The sequence below is a fragment of the Arvicola amphibius genome, chromosome 1 (genome assembly GCF_903992535.2).
Source record: "Arvicola amphibius chromosome 1, mArvAmp1.2, whole genome shotgun sequence".
In the NCBI taxonomy this organism is placed as follows: domain Eukaryota; kingdom Metazoa; phylum Chordata; class Mammalia; order Rodentia; family Cricetidae; genus Arvicola; species Arvicola amphibius.
In genome coordinates this window covers 101,576,667-101,593,049 of record NC_052047.1, presented here as the reverse complement: position 1 = coordinate 101,593,049, position 16,383 = coordinate 101,576,667, and the positions used below count along the sequence as shown (strand labels likewise).

Genomic DNA, 16,383 nt, shown 5'->3' with positions numbered 1-16,383 from the left:
AGAGAGAGAGAGAGAGAGAGAGAGAGAGAGAGAGAGAATTTAAAAATAAGTGAGTGGATACAAGAGAAAGGCAGGTTCAGATCACAGAAGGAAGAAGAGAAAGGTCAGGCTCATGAGATGCTAATTCTTGCTCCATCCATACTCCAGGGACCTGGGATGGGCTAATGTGCTTCTCTGGGATTCAGGGCAAGTACTTTGAGATCCAGTTCAGCCGAGGCGGGGAACCAGATGGAGGCAAGATCTCCAACTTCTTGCTGGAGAAGTCTCGTGTGGTCATGCAGAATGAGAATGAGAGGAATTTCCACATCTACTATCAGGTGCAGGGAGTGGGCTGTGGGGCTGGAGGCAGAGGGAGACCCGTCTGGATCCCCGGAATGGAGGAAAGCAACGTGGGAAGGGCAGTGTGTGGGCAGGTGGGGCACTGAAAATGGCTGCACCGGGCCAGCTGGAGATGCATGACCTTCCGACATCCTCCAGCTTCTGGAAGGGGCCTCCCAGGAGCAGCAGCAGAACCTGGGACTCATGACACCAGATTACTATTACTACCTAAACCAATCAGACACCTACAAAGTGGAAGGCACTGATGACCGGAGTGACTTCAGTGAGACCCTGGTGAGCACCAACCACCGCTCTGGCTGACCCAGAGAACCTTCTGTGTGAGACACAGACAGGTGCAGGCACTGAATAAAAAAGGGAGATTATGGAGCTAAGGAGATGGCTCAGTGGGTAAGGTGCTTGCTGTACAAGCATAAGGACCTGAGTTCAAACCCCAGAACCCACATTAAAAAGGTGGGTATGGGAGCACATGCTTATATCCCAGCACTGGGGCTGCAGAGACAGGCAGATCCCCAGGGGTCACTGGACATCTGGTCTGGTCAAATCAGTGAGCTTCAAGACTAGTAAGAGACTGTCTCAAAGATAAGGTGAAGAGCTGGGAAGAAGGTTCAGAAGGTAAGAGCACTTGGAAGGCAAGTCCGACGAGCTGAGTTTGGATTTCAAGTGTGTGTAATCCCAGTGACTCTGTGGAGAATGGAAGGGTGAGATAGGAGAATGTCCAGCAGCTCATGAGCCAGCTAACCTAGCTTATGTAGCAGCAATGAGAGTCTGTCTCAAACTGAGTGGGAACATGAGAACAGACAGCCGCAGATTGCCTTCTGATCTCCAGACATGCTGTGGCACACACATGAATTCTCACACAGACACACACACACACACACACACACACACACACACACCACACACGCACACAAGGCAAACCAGGTGGTTGGGGAAATGTAGTCTCGCCTATTTGTCAAGAAAAACAAGGCATATGGTACCTGAGGAATGACCCCCAAGGTTGACCTCTGGCCTTCACACATACATGAACACACATGCAGAGCGCACACACAAAACAAAATCAGGCATCCAAATGTCTGGTCTCCCTAAGTCCATGCCATGAGCCCAAGAGTCTAATTCTGTAGTCAGGATGCTGTGAACCCAGAAATCTAATTCTGTGGTAAGAGTAAAAACCAAACCTGGTGGCATAAGCTGTCCCCATTGTGCCCACAGAACGCCATGCAAGTCATTGGGATTCCAGCCAGTGTGCAGCAGCTGGTGTTGCAGCTCGTGGCAGGGATCCTGCACCTGGGGAACATCAGCTTCTGTGAGGAAGGGAACTATGCCCGTGTGGAGAGCACAGACCGTGAGTGTGGGTGCTGTGGAGAGCTGGGTGTGAGGCTCATGCGTTAGGACTGCTTCTTCCCACTCTGATCCCAAGAGAGCCGTGTTGGTGTCACTGGGGAAGCTCCTATGTCCTGAGAGCCTGACCAGCTGCTTCCTTTCACTTTGGTCTGGCAGTCTTGGCCTTTCCGGCCTACCTGCTGGGCATAGACAGTGGGCGACTGCAAGAGAAGCTGACCAGTCGTAAGATGGACAGCAAATGGGGTGGACGCAGTGAGTCCATTGATGTGACCCTCAATGTGGAACAGGCAGCCTACACTCGCGATGCGCTGGCCAAGGGACTCTATGCCCGCCTCTTCGACTTCCTGGTGGAGGTGAGTGGGGCCAGCACTAGAAAGCGCTGGATGCCGGGCGCCTCACAAGCCCACGGCATTTGGACAGACAAGTGGAAAGGCAGGCTTGACTTGCCCATCTCACCAGTTCATAAGGAGGTGAAGTGCAGCCCCATCGCAGTGGTGGTGACAGAGAAGGCTGGGTGTATTTGAGAGCTAATATGGTTGTCAAGGAGACAAAAGGATAGGTATGGAGCTGGGTGAGGTGAGTGGAGGGGAACGTTGTATGTCAGAGCCAGCGATAATCCCAGTACTAACAAACATGTAACAGCTAGTGGGGCCAGACATGGCGACGCACACCCATGATCTCAGCACTCAGGAGCCTGAGGCGGAGAGAGTTCAAGGCCAGTTTGGGCTGCATAGAATGACCCTATGGTATGTATGTATATGTATTATTTCGAGACAGGATCTCATTATGTAGCACAGAGCCTGGAACTCTCTACGGAGACTAGGCTGGCCTCAAACTCACAGATATTAGCGCTTCTGTCTCCCCAATGCTAGGGTTAAAGGCATGCACTACTATGCTGGACATTTCTTTTTAAGTAGGAGATGTGGAGAGACCTCTGTCGATAAAGTGCTTGCTTTGTGAGCATGGGGACATGAGTTCTGTCTCCAGACCCACATTCAAATGTATTACATTTACTTTGTGTGCATGTGCGTGTTCATGCTGCAACATGTGTGTGGGTGTCAGAAGTTAGCTTGAGGGGCCTGGTGCTCTCCTTCCACCATGTGGGTTCCCGAGATCAAATTCACATCATCCGGACGTCAGCAAGCATCTGTACCTACTGAGCCATCTTCTCAGCCCAGCACTTTTATAGAAGAAGAAGAAGAAGAAGAAGAAGAAGAAGAAGAAGAAGAAGAAGAAGAAGAAGAAGAAGAAGAAGAAGAAGAAGAAGAAGAAGAAGAAGAAGAAGAAGAAGCAGCAGCAGCAGCAGCAGCAGCCAGGCCATGGTGCATTTATAATCTTAGAGCTGGGGGGCAGAAAGTGGCGGATCCCTGTTGGCCAGCCTCGCCTATTTAGAGAGTTCCAGACTTCAAAGAGAGCCTGTATCAAATGAAAAGCTAAAAACAAAAACCAAGATAACTGACAAACAGCAACCAAGGTTTGCTGTTCTCTGGCCTCCACATGCACACAAATGTGTATGTATGTATGTATTATGTATGCACACCCGAACACATACACACGCCTATGCACAAACACAAACTCACACACAAAATTATATGCCAAGCCTCCTCCCCAGTATATTAAGTATGTAAAGCAACTTTTTAAATGTACATTTTTTAATTCCATAAGGTTGCAAAGTGTTCAGTGATAAAAATTCATGAGGTCCTTGGTTCTCTCTCCAACATGACAAATGTACACACGCACACATGCATGTGCACATATACACACATGAGAAAGGAGGGGGGAAAGTTTCTATAAAGTATAGGTTGAACATCCTTAGTTTGAAAATCCCAAAATGCAAAAATACTTCAAAATTCCAAACTTTTGAACACCAACGTAAAACTAGAAGTGGAAAATTCTGTCTCAGATACCATGCGTGGCTCTCAGCTAAAACCCAGCTGTAGGGGCTCAGCAGTTAAGAGAGAGCCAGGCGGTGGCGGCGCAAGCCCTTAATCTCGGCACCCAGGAGGAAGAGGAGGGTGGCTCTCTGTGAGTTCAAGGACAGCCTTGTCTAGAGAGCAAGTTCTAGGACAGCCAGCGAAACCCTGTCTCGAAAAACAGAGAGAGAGGGAGAGGGAGGGGGAGAGGGAGGGAGGGAGGGGGGGAGGGAGGGGGGAAGGAGGGAGGGGGGGGGGAGGGAGGGAGGGAGGGAGGACTGCTCTTGCAGAAACCAGGTTCAATAAGCAGCATCCACGTGATGGCTCACAATCACCAGTAACTCCAGTTCCTGGGGATCATTCGCCCTCTTCTGGCATCTTCTTGAACTGCATGTACGTTGTGCACAGACATTCATTCATGTATGCAAAACACCCATACACATAACATAAAAACAAATAAATCTTTTCTTAAATAAATAAATCTTTAAAACAAAAAAATGTACACTAAAATTAGTGTGTAAAGTATATATGAAGTGTAAGTGAATTTCACGTTTAAACTTGGGTCTTTCTGGGCATGATGGAACACAGCTTTAACATCATCCCACAGGAGGCAGAAGCAGACGGATATCTGTGAGGGCAGCCTGGTCTACATAGTGAGTTCCAGGACTACCAGAGCAACATAGAGTGAGCTTATCTCAAACAAACAAACAAACAAAATTTGATCTTGTGCTCCAAATATTGCATGTTTCTCAGAACTGAAATGCAAAACACTTCTTGCTCTAAACATTTCCAATCACAGATCATCAAACTACAATGCCTTTTAATTAATTAATTTTGTGGTAGTGGAGATGGAATCCAGGGATTAAAGTATACTATGCAAAGTGCCCTACTGCTATTACAAGTGTGTGTGTGTGTGTGTGTGTGTGTGTCTGTCTGTCTGTCTGTCCATCTGTCTGTCTGAGGCAGGGTCTCCAGTCATCCAGGCTGGACTGGAGTGAATTATGACATATATGTCCAGGTTCCCACGTGGTACATCAGGCTCTCTGGCATTGTCATGTCAGGTGGTTGTGGGTGCTGGGTATGGAACTTGTGTGCTCTAGAAGAGAGCCATCTTCCCAGTCCTTCAGATACTTGACTTTACGGCAAGCTCCTGCTCTGCACCCCAGCCTGTCCTGGAACTCAGGCTGGCCTGTCACTCACGAGTCCTCCTACCGCAGCTTCCTGAGTGAGGGTTCCAGGCTGCAGCACCATGTGCAGCTATTGATCCACGCTAGAGATGAGAAAAGTGGGAACAGTGGGAATATTTGACTCTGGAGTCAAGAATTGTGATACTTGTATACTTGGGTTTCCAGCTGGGAGTTAAATACGAGAGAAAATCTGTCGGGAGGGGACAGAGTCACAAGTTTAGCTAGAAATACACCAAGGGGGCTGACAAGGTGGTGAGGTAAGGCATTTGCTGCCAAGCCTAACAATGAGTTCTAGCCCCACAACCCACATGATAGAAGTAGATAATGGACACCTGAAGTTGTCCTCTGACCTCTACACACATGCCCTAGCATGCACACACATACACACACAGAGAGAGAGAAACTATTTATATCAAACTGAGTTCAGATTCCAGCACTCACATAACAAGCCAGGTATGTGAATGATCAACCACAACCCCAGTACTATAAAGGAGTAGGGACAGGAGGATTGCTGGGATTGCTGACTGTCGGCCTCACTCCAGGATTAGTGAAAGACCCTGTCTCGAAGGGATAACCCAGAGCATGAAAAAGAACACCAAGTACCCTCCCCTGGTCTCCACACACGTATGTGCACAAATGCACACAACACACACACACACAAATTAGAAAAAAGCAGTTTTCAAAACATAACAAGAGGGTGCTGCCCGCTGGCCCTGTTTTCATCTGCCCATAGGCCATCAACCGTGCTATGCAGAAGCCTCAGGAAGAGTACAGTATCGGTGTCCTTGACATCTACGGCTTTGAGATCTTCCAGGTTTGGCCTGGGACCTCCCCCCTCCCATCTTCAGCCCAACCCTATTCTACCTATCATCCTGGGCTCACCCAGTGTCTGCATAGTCCACTAACAGAAGGCTCTTTTCTTTCCTCTGCAGAAAAATGGCTTTGAGCAGTTCTGCATCAACTTCGTCAATGAGAAGTTACAACAGATTTTTATTGAGCTCACCCTGAAGGCGGAACAGGTGGGCAGGGCAGTCAAGTGACAGAAGCCAGGACTTCAAGTATAAGGGTCACTAAGCCACTTGGGACCCCACAGACAGTTTACTGTTACTATAACAAAATACCAGACATAATCAGTTTATAAAGAGAAAAGGGAGGCTAAGGATGTGGCTCAGTTGGCGGAGAGCATGCATGAAGCCACCCCCAGCTGGATAAACTGGGTGCGGTGGCACATGCCTGTCATACCAGCACTCAGGAAGCTGGTGCAGAGATGTCTAGTGAGACCCCATCTTAGAAAATAGAGCTGGGTGTAGTAGTGAACACCTTTAATCCCAACACTCACTCACAAGGCAGAGGCAGGTGGATCTCTGTGATCTAAGACAGCCAGGGCTACACAGGGAGACCCTGTCTCAAAATTTAAAAAAAGAGAAAGAAAAGTAGAAGAAAAAGAAAGAAAAAGACAGTTGTTTGAGCAACTGCTCTTTGCCGGGTACTGTTTGACACATGGGTAGAGGAGCTAGGGACAACACGAAATCTCTGTCAAGGACTCTTAAGCATGTATGTAATATAGATCAGTAGTAGAACAGCTTGGCTAGCTGGGTTCTAACCACAGCATCTGAAAAGGAAAACAAATCTGCTTTGATTTCGCCTCTCTTTTCAATGTACAGCCTGAGGCAAAAGAAAGGGCAACGAAAGGTGATTTAAAGTAAATTTTAAAAGGTCCTTAGGCATGTAGCTCAGTGGGTAGAATGGCTGGCCTCCCACACACAAAGCCCTGGGTTCCATCCCCAGAACAAAATACACCAGGTGCTAAGGTGTACAGTGGTCACCCCAGCACTCAAAGGTAGAGGCAAGAGGAGTCATATGATTACATACTGAGTTAGGGGCAGTCTGAGCTACATGAGACCCGTCTCAAAAAAAATAAAAACTAGAGAGTCCAAAGCCCAAAGAGGTCTTCCTGAGCAGGTTATGTTTGCAACCGTTCCCTGGTTCTGCTGAGTCCCAGAGAAGGTGTCACGAAACACCACAGAGTTGGTCTAGGAAAGGAATGAGGGTTCGGGGTATTTACAGCTCCTGCTGGCTGTAGGCCAGTGTGGACAGAGACCAGATGTTAGTGGGGGTAGGAGGGTGGGTGGTACATTGCCTTACTGCACCCCCAGGAGGAATATGTGCAAGAGGGCATCCGCTGGACCCCCATCGAATACTTCAACAACAAAGTCGTGTGTGACCTCATCGAAAACAAGCTGGTGAGGACCGGGCTGACTAGGAGGGGGACTCTTCCAGCCACCCATCCATTGATTTTTCTGTCCACATTTCTTTTATTCATTCAGCAAACACTCCCATACCTAACTTTTTCAGACTCACGGAGATCCCCCCCAAATTATACCACTGTGGGAAAGGAAAAAAGGCATGGGTTCCCTGAACTCCAGAAGGGGGAGGAGAGGAGAAGAGAGGAAAGATGGGAGGCAGAGGGGACGGCATAGGGAACGGGAGGAGAAAGAGGAAAGATCACAATTTGAGCTCGTATTTAGGAGTCCCCTACCAGCCCCCAACTCTCTCAGGGAGGACCCCCAGCCAGGCTGAGCCGAACCTCTGCTCCCCTCAGAACCCACCAGGCATCATGAGCGTGCTAGACGACGTGTGCGCCACGATGCATGCAACTGGCGGTGGCGCGGACCAGACGCTGCTGCAAAAGCTGCAAGCTGCAGTGGGCACCCACGAACACTTCAACAGCTGGAGCGCGGGTTTCGTCATCCATCACTACGCAGGCAAAGTGCGTGGAACTCCCTTCCTGGTGGGCGCCCCCTCACAAATCCCAGGGGTTCCCAGTTGTAAATCCTACCCCCGCCCCGTTACCAAGTTCCTCCTCCAGAGCACCCCCTGCTGACCAGAACCAGGAACTTTCTCCTAAATTGCCTGGACACCTACCTTGTGTCCACTCAGCCAGGGCTGCAGGCACACACTGGCCTCTAATCAGTTTACCCAATTAACAAGGCAGCTCCTAACTGACAAGGCAGATGGAACCCCATTGGGACAACAGGTCAACCACGGTTCTTCTATGCTGACACACATACCCAACGCTCAATATAATCCTCTGACGGAAACACAACCTCTAGTTCCCCAAACCCTTTAACAAACAAAATGGGCTGGAGCCTGTTTGCCTCAGCCCTACATGAGGCTACAGGCACGCACTAGTTTCTGACCCAAGCTATTGCCACCTCTCCAATAGTTTCCTGGCTGTTCCCACAACCTCTGTCATCAGAAGTATTATTTGTGTTCCTCAGCTAAAGCTGCAAAAGCCAGGAGCTAGACCACTAAAAGATCTCACTCAAAACAGCCACCCTGGCCCACCTTCAGGACTGAAGCTCCTTTCCCCAAAAATCCACTGCCCAAACTCCTAATAACCCCCGGTCTCAAGATGGCCACACACATCTATAATCCCAGCACTTGGGAAGGGGAAGCAGAAAAAGAAGGGGTTCAGGGCCATCCTTAGCTACAGGGCTACCTGAGACCCTGTCTCAAAAAAAAGAGACAGAAGGAAGAAAAAGAAAAAACGAAGGAAGGAAGGAAGGAAGGAAGGAAGAAAGGAAGGAAGGAAGGAAGAAAGGAAGGAAGAAAGAAAAAGAAAAAAGATAGAAAAGAGAAAAAAGAAACACAAAAGAAGCCAAAACCAAACATGTATATAAAGCCCATCATGGTGGCTCATGCCTTTAACTCCAGCATCCCAGAGGCAGAGGCAGTCAGATCTCTGTGAATTCAAGGCCATCCTGATATACAGCTGGGCTACACAGTGAGATCCTGTATCAAAAAATAAATAAACAATAAAAAATATTCTGGGAGCTAAGGAAATGGACCAATGAAGTGCAAGCATGAGGCCCTGAGTCTAGATGCCCAGCACCCACATCAAAACCAGACACAATGGCTTGCTCCAACACTGGCAGCCTGGAGACTGGAGACCCCTGGGACTTGTTGGCCAGACAGTTTAGTCAACCAGCAAGTTCTAGGTTCAGTGAGAAATCCTGTCTCAAAACAAAAACAAAACAAAACAAAAAGGTGGAGAAATATTGAGGAAGACAGCCAACATCCCCTCTAGGACTCCACACATGCTAGGACAAATACACAGCCTAACCTCCCTGGCAGCGCCTAGGGACCTGTCCTAGTTTCAATCCCCTTCCACCAAGTTTGGCCTATAAATTCTCTCCTTCCCTGCCACTGATCAAAACTTCAGCCCTGATGCTCAACCCGGTATCTCCTCTTACCTCCAGCTCCAGCCTTCAACCTTCAGCTTCAATTGAGCATCAGACATCTGGGGAGCCAGGCCCCAAACAATAGGTCACACGCTACCATTTGGAATCACAGATGTTTTTCTAACTGCACGTAGCTCCAGTCCTCTCAGCCCTGAGCAGGCCACCTGCCCAGACATCTGCACATGACTCTCCTTGCTCCTCACCAACCCTCAGCACTGTCTCCCTCTAGGTCTCCTATGATGTCAGTGGCTTCTGTGAGAGGAATCGAGACGTCCTGTTCTCCGACCTTATAGAACTGATGCAGTCCAGTGACCAGTGAGTAGTCCTTGTGCAGCCTCTGGGCAGACCCTCAGAAGGATGACGGCCTGGGAACTGCTGTGTCTTCTCCAGAACTTGGTCGTGCTATGGGCTTTGTGACCCTGGTTGTGTGGTCAAGATACAGTTCTGATCTAAAGCTCTGAGGGTGTAACTCAGGATAAGTGATCCCTCCCCCCAGAGTGTGGGAATTTGAACTCCAGATTGAGGACAGAAAAAAAAAGAAGAAACTTCCAAACCTTGATCTACTACAGTGGGTCCCTCCCCAGGGGAAGCCCTGAGTTTAGTTCCCTTCATGTCTCATCTATAGCAACTCCTCACAGTCCTAGCAGTCCAGTGGCTGGTGAAAACATACTCCAGGGGTGGGCACGCAGCTCAGTCGGTATGCTGGGCACGCCCTGGGTTCCGTCCCCAGGACTGTAGAAACTAGACACAGCTGTGCACTCAGGAGGTTGAGGTGGTGAGTTCAGGGCCATCTGGGCTCCATGAGACCCTGCCTCAAAAGGAGAGGGACTTGGGGTGTAGCTCAATTGGTAGATTTCTTGCCTAAAATACAGAAAGTCCTGGATTCCATCAAGGATACCACAGAAAGCCAGATGTGATATCATACACGCGTCATGCCACCACTTGGAGGGTAACTTGTGATCGTCAACTCACTTTTAGAGGTCAGCCTCCACCTCCTTAGTACTCAGACTATTGCCATGCATGACTGTGCTTGGTATATGTGGTGCTGAAGACAGAATCCAGAGCTGTATTCATGCAAAGCAACCACCTACCAACTAATCCATACCCCAGCCCCTTGTTTGCTGTTGCTTTACAACAGGGTTCTCTCTCATGCCATACATGATGGTGTATGCTTCTAATCCCAGCACTTGGGAGGCAAGGGCAAGTAGATCTCTGTGAGTTTGAGGCCAGCCTGGTCTATATAGTGAGTTTCAGGACAGAGCACAGCCAGGGCTATGTAGAAAGACCATGTCACAAGAAAAGAAAGTCTCATATAGCCCAGGCTGGCCTTGAACCTCCTAAGTGCTGGGATGACAGGTGTGCACCCCACATTATACACATGTTTCTGTTGTATTTAACATACTGAGTGACTTGTTGTTATCATGGAATAAGACTAAAAAATGCACATAAATCCAAAGACCCAAGAAACACTGCCAACCCCACAGCCTCTGCCCACATTCAGGGGGAACCCTGTTTGCATCTTGGCACTGAGGCAGCCATTACAACTCTGAGGGAGGCAGGACAATGTCCCAGGGTCTGTCTGCATTCCCATCCACGCCTCTCTCCTCCTAGAGCCTTCTTACGGATGCTCTTTCCTGAGAAGCTAGACACAGACAAGAAGGGCCGCCCCAGTACCGCTGGCTCCAAGATCAAGGTGAGTCTGGTGGCAGGGAGGGCACAGGAAAGGCAAGTTCTGCTTGCCCAGACTCTTTCTCTCCTTGTTCAAGTGTCTGTCTGTTCCCTACGGCTTGGGTTCTCAATGTCTGTAGCACCCTTTGACCTACAGTCTTCCTTCAGCTTGGCAAGAAGGAAGGTGGGCTAAATCTTGGTCCATCTGTCCTTCCTTTTCTTCCTTCTCTCCTTCATTTCCCTTTCCCCATTTCCCTCCCTGTCTCTGTCCTTCCTCTCCCTTTTTCCTTCACTTCCCATCTCTCCCCCTTTCTCTGCCCTCCCTTCCTATCCCCCTACCTCCCTATCCTCTACCTTCTAACTTTCCCTCCCCACCCTGTCTGGCTCTTTTCCCTCTTTCTGTCCCTCCATCTTCCCTTCCTCCCTTCCTTCCTGTGCTTGGGAACAGAACCTAACCATGCATGCTATCCTTGGATGACACTTCCCAGATCACTTCTTTTAAAAGGTATGAACACACACACACACACACACACACACACACACACCACAATAGACTGGTCTAGCTTAACCATTTTAAGTGTGCAGTTCAGTGACATTGGCTAAGTTTACAGTCATCTCCAAAGGTTCTCATCTTTCCAAATACAGGCTCTGTCTCCTTTCACAACTAACTCCCCTGCCCCTGGCTCCTATCATCCTACTTTCTGTCCATAAAGATCTGGTGGTTCTATGGACCTCTTGTGAAGGCATCACCAGAATGTGTTCTCAGGGCTCTCTTCTTCTTCTTCTTCTTCTTCTTCTTCTTCTTCTTCTTCTTCTTCTTCTTCTTCTTCTTCTTCTTCTTCTTCTTCTTCCTCCTCCTCCTCCTCCTCCTCCTCCTCTTCCTCCTCCTCCTCCTCCCTCCTCTTTGCTTGGTTTTTGAGACAGGGTTTCTTTATGTAACAATCTTTGCTGTCATGGAACTCACTCTGTAGACCAGGCTGGCCTTGAACTCACAGAGATCCACCTGCCTCTGCCTCCCCAGTGCTAGGATTAAAGGCACGTGCACCACCACCTGGCTATTCCTTCCTTCTTATGGCTGAATAATATCCCACTGTGTGGATGTACCATATTACATTCATTTTCTCATTCACCATGCAGAAGGGCTGTGTCCACCTTCTGCTGAGGGTGAATAATGCTGCAGAGACCCTGTGGCCCCATCATAAGCCTGCATTCGCAACCATTTGTTGAGGACTTTGTGATGATAGCAGATGCAGGACCCTCACACATACGCACATACATGCTCAGTCCCACTTGGCAGATGGAGATGCCATGGATCAGAAAGGGGCAGCCATGGGTCACACAGTAGAGTTTGAACCTGAATATTTCATGTCACCTCCCCTAGCTGTAACTTGGCCCCACAGCTTTCCCCAGACGACTAAAATTCATTACTCCAAAACCCAAGGCTGACTTGTCCACCCCACCCCATTTGCAAATTCTTTATTTCCAAAGTAGCTGTCCCCTTGAAGACAAACAGGAAGTCTGGCAGTGAGCTGTTCTGGCTTTTCTATTACTCAGTCATCAAACATCTATTAAACTCTAACTATGTGTTAAGCTATGTGGTAAGTGTGGCAGACACTAGAACTCTGAGTTTGGAATTTAATAACTGGGTAGGTGCACAATATTAGCCTTCATGGTGGGAGCTTTGGGAGGTGTGCACACTGCGGCTTGCCTGCTCAGCCTCCCCCCTCTTGGATGAGTCTGTTTCTTCATCAGGGAGAGCCAGGGGGCCTATCCTCAAGCCTTCCTGACTTCTGCCTTTCCCTCTGCCTCAGAAACAAGCCAATGACCTGGTGTCCACGCTGAAGAAGTGCACACCCCACTATATCCGCTGCATCAAACCCAATGAGACCAAGCGGCCCCGGGACTGGGAGGAGAGCAGGTGAACTGACCCCGCCTTTGCATCCAGTACCAAATCTAGGCATGCTTTGGCACAGCCACTCTGACCCACAGACCAAGCACCGGCTTTAGGACCCTTCGCTCTAAGACCGCCTTAGAAGCCTCTAGGGGTCAGTGAGACACACAGCAGGTCAAAGTGTTTGCTGCCAAACTGATGATCTGGATTCAATCCTGGGCTCCACACAATGGAAGGAATGAGACAACATCTGCAAGTTTTTCTCTGATGGCCACATGCATACTGTGGCCTGTGACATGCATGTGCACGCACGCACGCACACACTCTCACACACACACACACACCAATAAAAATAAACTTTAAGAATGTAAAACCTCAGTTATAGATAGAACTGATGGAGGCGCCCCCACCAATCCCCAGGTAACCCCAGACAGACTGTAAGAAAATCCAAACCCAATTTCTCAGACCTAAACTCCAGAACTGATTCTAGAACCAACCCCCAAGATGAGCCCAGACCTACCCTTCAGGTCTCAGTCCAAGATTTGGTTCCCAGATTGATCTGAGACACCGTTTAAACCATACCCAAGCTTCACATGGTGGCTCGTGTATTCTTTCCTTAGCCTTGGGAGGTAGAAGCTAGAGGATCTCATATTCAAGGGAAACCTAGGCTTCACAGAGCAACACTAGCCACAGACGACAAACAAACAGACATATAGATAGACAGATATGTAGACAATAGATAGGCCATATATAGGCAGATGACAGATATAGATAGGTGATAAAAATAGATAACATATATTGATAGAGAAATACATAGCTAATGTATAGATAGGAGATAGATAGATAGATAGATAGATAGATAGATAGATAGATAGATAGATAGAATAGACAGACAGACTGACTGACCGATCCATGAGATGCCCCTACCACAAACCCAGGCCCCATCCCCTTAGTCTGCTCTGGACAGCTCCCACTCTCTGGAACTTAGGCTCCCTCCCCCCCGCAGGGTGAAGCACCAGGTGGAGTACCTGGGCCTACGGGAGAATATCCGGGTGCGCAGGGCAGGCTTTGCCTACCGTCGGCAGTTCTCCAAGTTCCTGCAGAGGTGAGGCCCCATCTTCCTTGCCTTGATTGCCACACCTATTAAATGGCCAACCTCAGGTCTGCTCCAAATCCCCCACACCCTCATGTCTTCTGCCTGCAGGTATGCCATCCTGACCCCTGAGACATGGCCACGCTGGCGTGGAGATGAACGCCAGGGTGTCCAGCACCTGCTTCGTGCTGTCAACATGGAGCCAGACCAGTACCAGATGGGGAGTACCAAGGTCTTTGTTAAGAACCCAGAGTCGGTGAGTGTGCTTGACAGAGGAAAAGTTCTGGGTCAATCCCCAGAACTCACGTAAAGGTGGACAGAGAAAACCATCTGTACAAGCATGTCCTCCTCTGACCTTCACATATGCACCATGGAACTCCTGCACTACACTACCACACTGTCCATACACACACACACATTCACACACAAGCACAAAGACACACACAAAAACACATGCATACACACACACACGAGCACACATGCATACACACAGACACACACATTCAGACACACACACACATACCCACACATTTTAAAAGGTGAAATATAAGAGTATAAGAAAATAAAGAGACTCGGGAGGCAGAGGCAGGCGGATCTCTGTGAGTTCGAGACCAGCCTGGTCTACAAGAGCTAGTTCCAGGACAGGCTCCAAAGCCACAGAGAAACCCTGTCTCGAAAAACAAAAAAAAAAAAAAAAAAAAGAAAAAAAAAAGAAAATAAAGAGGGAGCTGGGCAGTTGGTGGCGCACGCCTTTAATCCCAGCACTAGAGAGGCAGAGGCAGGCAGATCTCCAAGTTCGAGGCCAACCTGGTCTATAGAGTGAGTTTCAGGATAGCCAGGGCTACACACACACGAAAAAAAATACCATCTCAAAAAAATCAAATAAACACACAAACAAACAAATAGGGAAGAGGAGAGTGGGAGGGAGAAAGGGAGACTTGAGGTTGAGGTTGAGGTTGGGGATACAGCTCAGTACAGAGCATTTGCCTAACATGGGTTTCATCTCCAGCAAGAGAGAGGAAGAAAGAGAGAGAATATATGCATTGCTAGGTGTGGTAGTGCACAACACCTAAAATCCCAGCCTTCTAGAGGCTGAGGCAGTAGGGCTGGGAATTCTATGCAGCTTAGTGTCCCACAAAGTTTTAACTGAGACAAAAATTTGACATATAGATCTTGATTTGGGGGAAATGGACCAGATGAGAACAATTAACACATGATGAGTTAGTGTTCAGTTTTTATCAGCATGGGGGTGGGGGGAAGAGACTGAATTATTTGTTGAGTTTTTTTGTTTTTGATAAGGTCTCCTTATGCAGCCCTGGCTGGCCTAGAAGTTGTTACATACACAAGGCTGGCCTTGAACTCACAGAGATCCACCTGTATGCTGAAATTAAAAGTGTGCACCAGCTGGGTGTTGTAGCACATCCCTTTAATCTTGCTGTCACTCAGGAGGCCAGCCTGGTCTACATTGTGAGTTCCAGGACAGCCAGGGCCATGTAGAAAGATTCTGTACAGATAGATAGATAGATAGATAGATAGATAGATAGATAGATAGATAGATGATAGATAGATGATAGATAGATAGATAGATGATAGATAGATAGATAGATAGATAGATAGATAGATAGATAGATAGATAGATAGATAGATAGAAGATAGATAGATAGATAGATAGATAGATAGATAGATAGATAGATAGATAGATAGATAGATAGGCAGGCAGGTAGCAAGGCAGGCAGGCAGATTAGATAGATAGGGTTTTTTTGTTTTTGTTTTTGTTTAGATTTTACTTATTTTATATGTATGGATGCTTTGCCTACATGTCTGAGTACCGAGTACGATGCACATGCAGTGCCTGTAGAGGCCAGAAGAGGGTGTCAGGTCCCCTAGACTGGAGGCATAGACAGTTGGGAGCTGCCATGTTGATACTAGGAAACAAATGGGGTTATCTGGAAAAGCAGCCGGTGCTTTTAACCACTGAGCTCCAGCACTAAATGTTTTTATGGTGGGGGGACTCAGATGACAAGAATGTTAGTGATATGGAAGTAGAAAAACAAAGGCAGACGGGCTGGAAAGATGGTCCAGCAGCTAAGAGCACTGACTGCGCTGCAGAGGACATGCTGGTCCACAGCCTCCCATACCTTTTCCTTCCTTGGGCACTGCATGCTCGTGATACACAGACAGTCACAGACAATCATGTGGGCAAAACACCCATAGATATAAAATAAAAAATAAACAAATCTTTAAATTTAAAAATAAATAAGCCGGGTGGGGTGGTGCGCACCTTTAATCTCAGCACTCAGGAGGCAGAGGCAGGAGACTCTCTGTAAATCCGAGGCCAGCCTGCTCTACAGAGTGAGTTCCAGGACAGCCAGGGCTACACAGAGAGACCCTGCCTCAAAAAACAAACAAAAAGAAAGACATCTTTTAAAAAGAAAAACAAGAGTAGATAAAAATGGCTAAAAGAAAAGGCTGGGTTGATGGAGGAGAGTTATCTGTCTATGTTTCTTTCATTGGTTAATTAATAAAGAAAACTGCCTTGGCCCTTTAAGAGACAGAAAATTAGGTAGGTGGAGTAGACAGAACAGAATTGTGGGAACAAGGAAGTAGAGTTGGGGAGACGCTTCAGGCAGTCTCCATAGGGAGTCTCCATGCTGCTCCTCTCCGAGATGGACGCAGGTTAAGATCTCTCCTGGTAAGCCACACCTCG

The 16,383-nt window shown here is 48.1% G+C and overlaps 1 protein-coding gene across 1 annotated transcript in view; it reads left to right on the top strand.

Annotated features, from left to right (window-relative positions):
* Myo1f (myosin IF) overlaps positions 1 to 16,383 on the top strand; it is a 47,297-nt gene that overhangs the window by 18,693 nt on the left and 12,221 nt on the right. Inside the window, exons 7-19 of the mRNA XM_038328891.1 lie at positions 186 to 317; positions 478 to 612; positions 1,549 to 1,681; positions 1,837 to 2,033; positions 5,514 to 5,594; positions 5,713 to 5,799; positions 6,937 to 7,023; positions 7,383 to 7,550; positions 9,254 to 9,339; positions 10,636 to 10,717; positions 12,504 to 12,610; positions 13,590 to 13,688; positions 13,788 to 13,932. Coding sequence (XP_038184819.1) covers positions 186 to 317; positions 478 to 612; positions 1,549 to 1,681; positions 1,837 to 2,033; positions 5,514 to 5,594; positions 5,713 to 5,799; positions 6,937 to 7,023; positions 7,383 to 7,550; positions 9,254 to 9,339; positions 10,636 to 10,717; positions 12,504 to 12,610; positions 13,590 to 13,688; positions 13,788 to 13,932 — 1,539 coding nt within the window. The remainder of the gene's footprint in view (positions 1 to 185; positions 318 to 477; positions 613 to 1,548; positions 1,682 to 1,836; positions 2,034 to 5,513; positions 5,595 to 5,712; positions 5,800 to 6,936; positions 7,024 to 7,382; positions 7,551 to 9,253; positions 9,340 to 10,635; positions 10,718 to 12,503; positions 12,611 to 13,589; positions 13,689 to 13,787; positions 13,933 to 16,383) is intronic.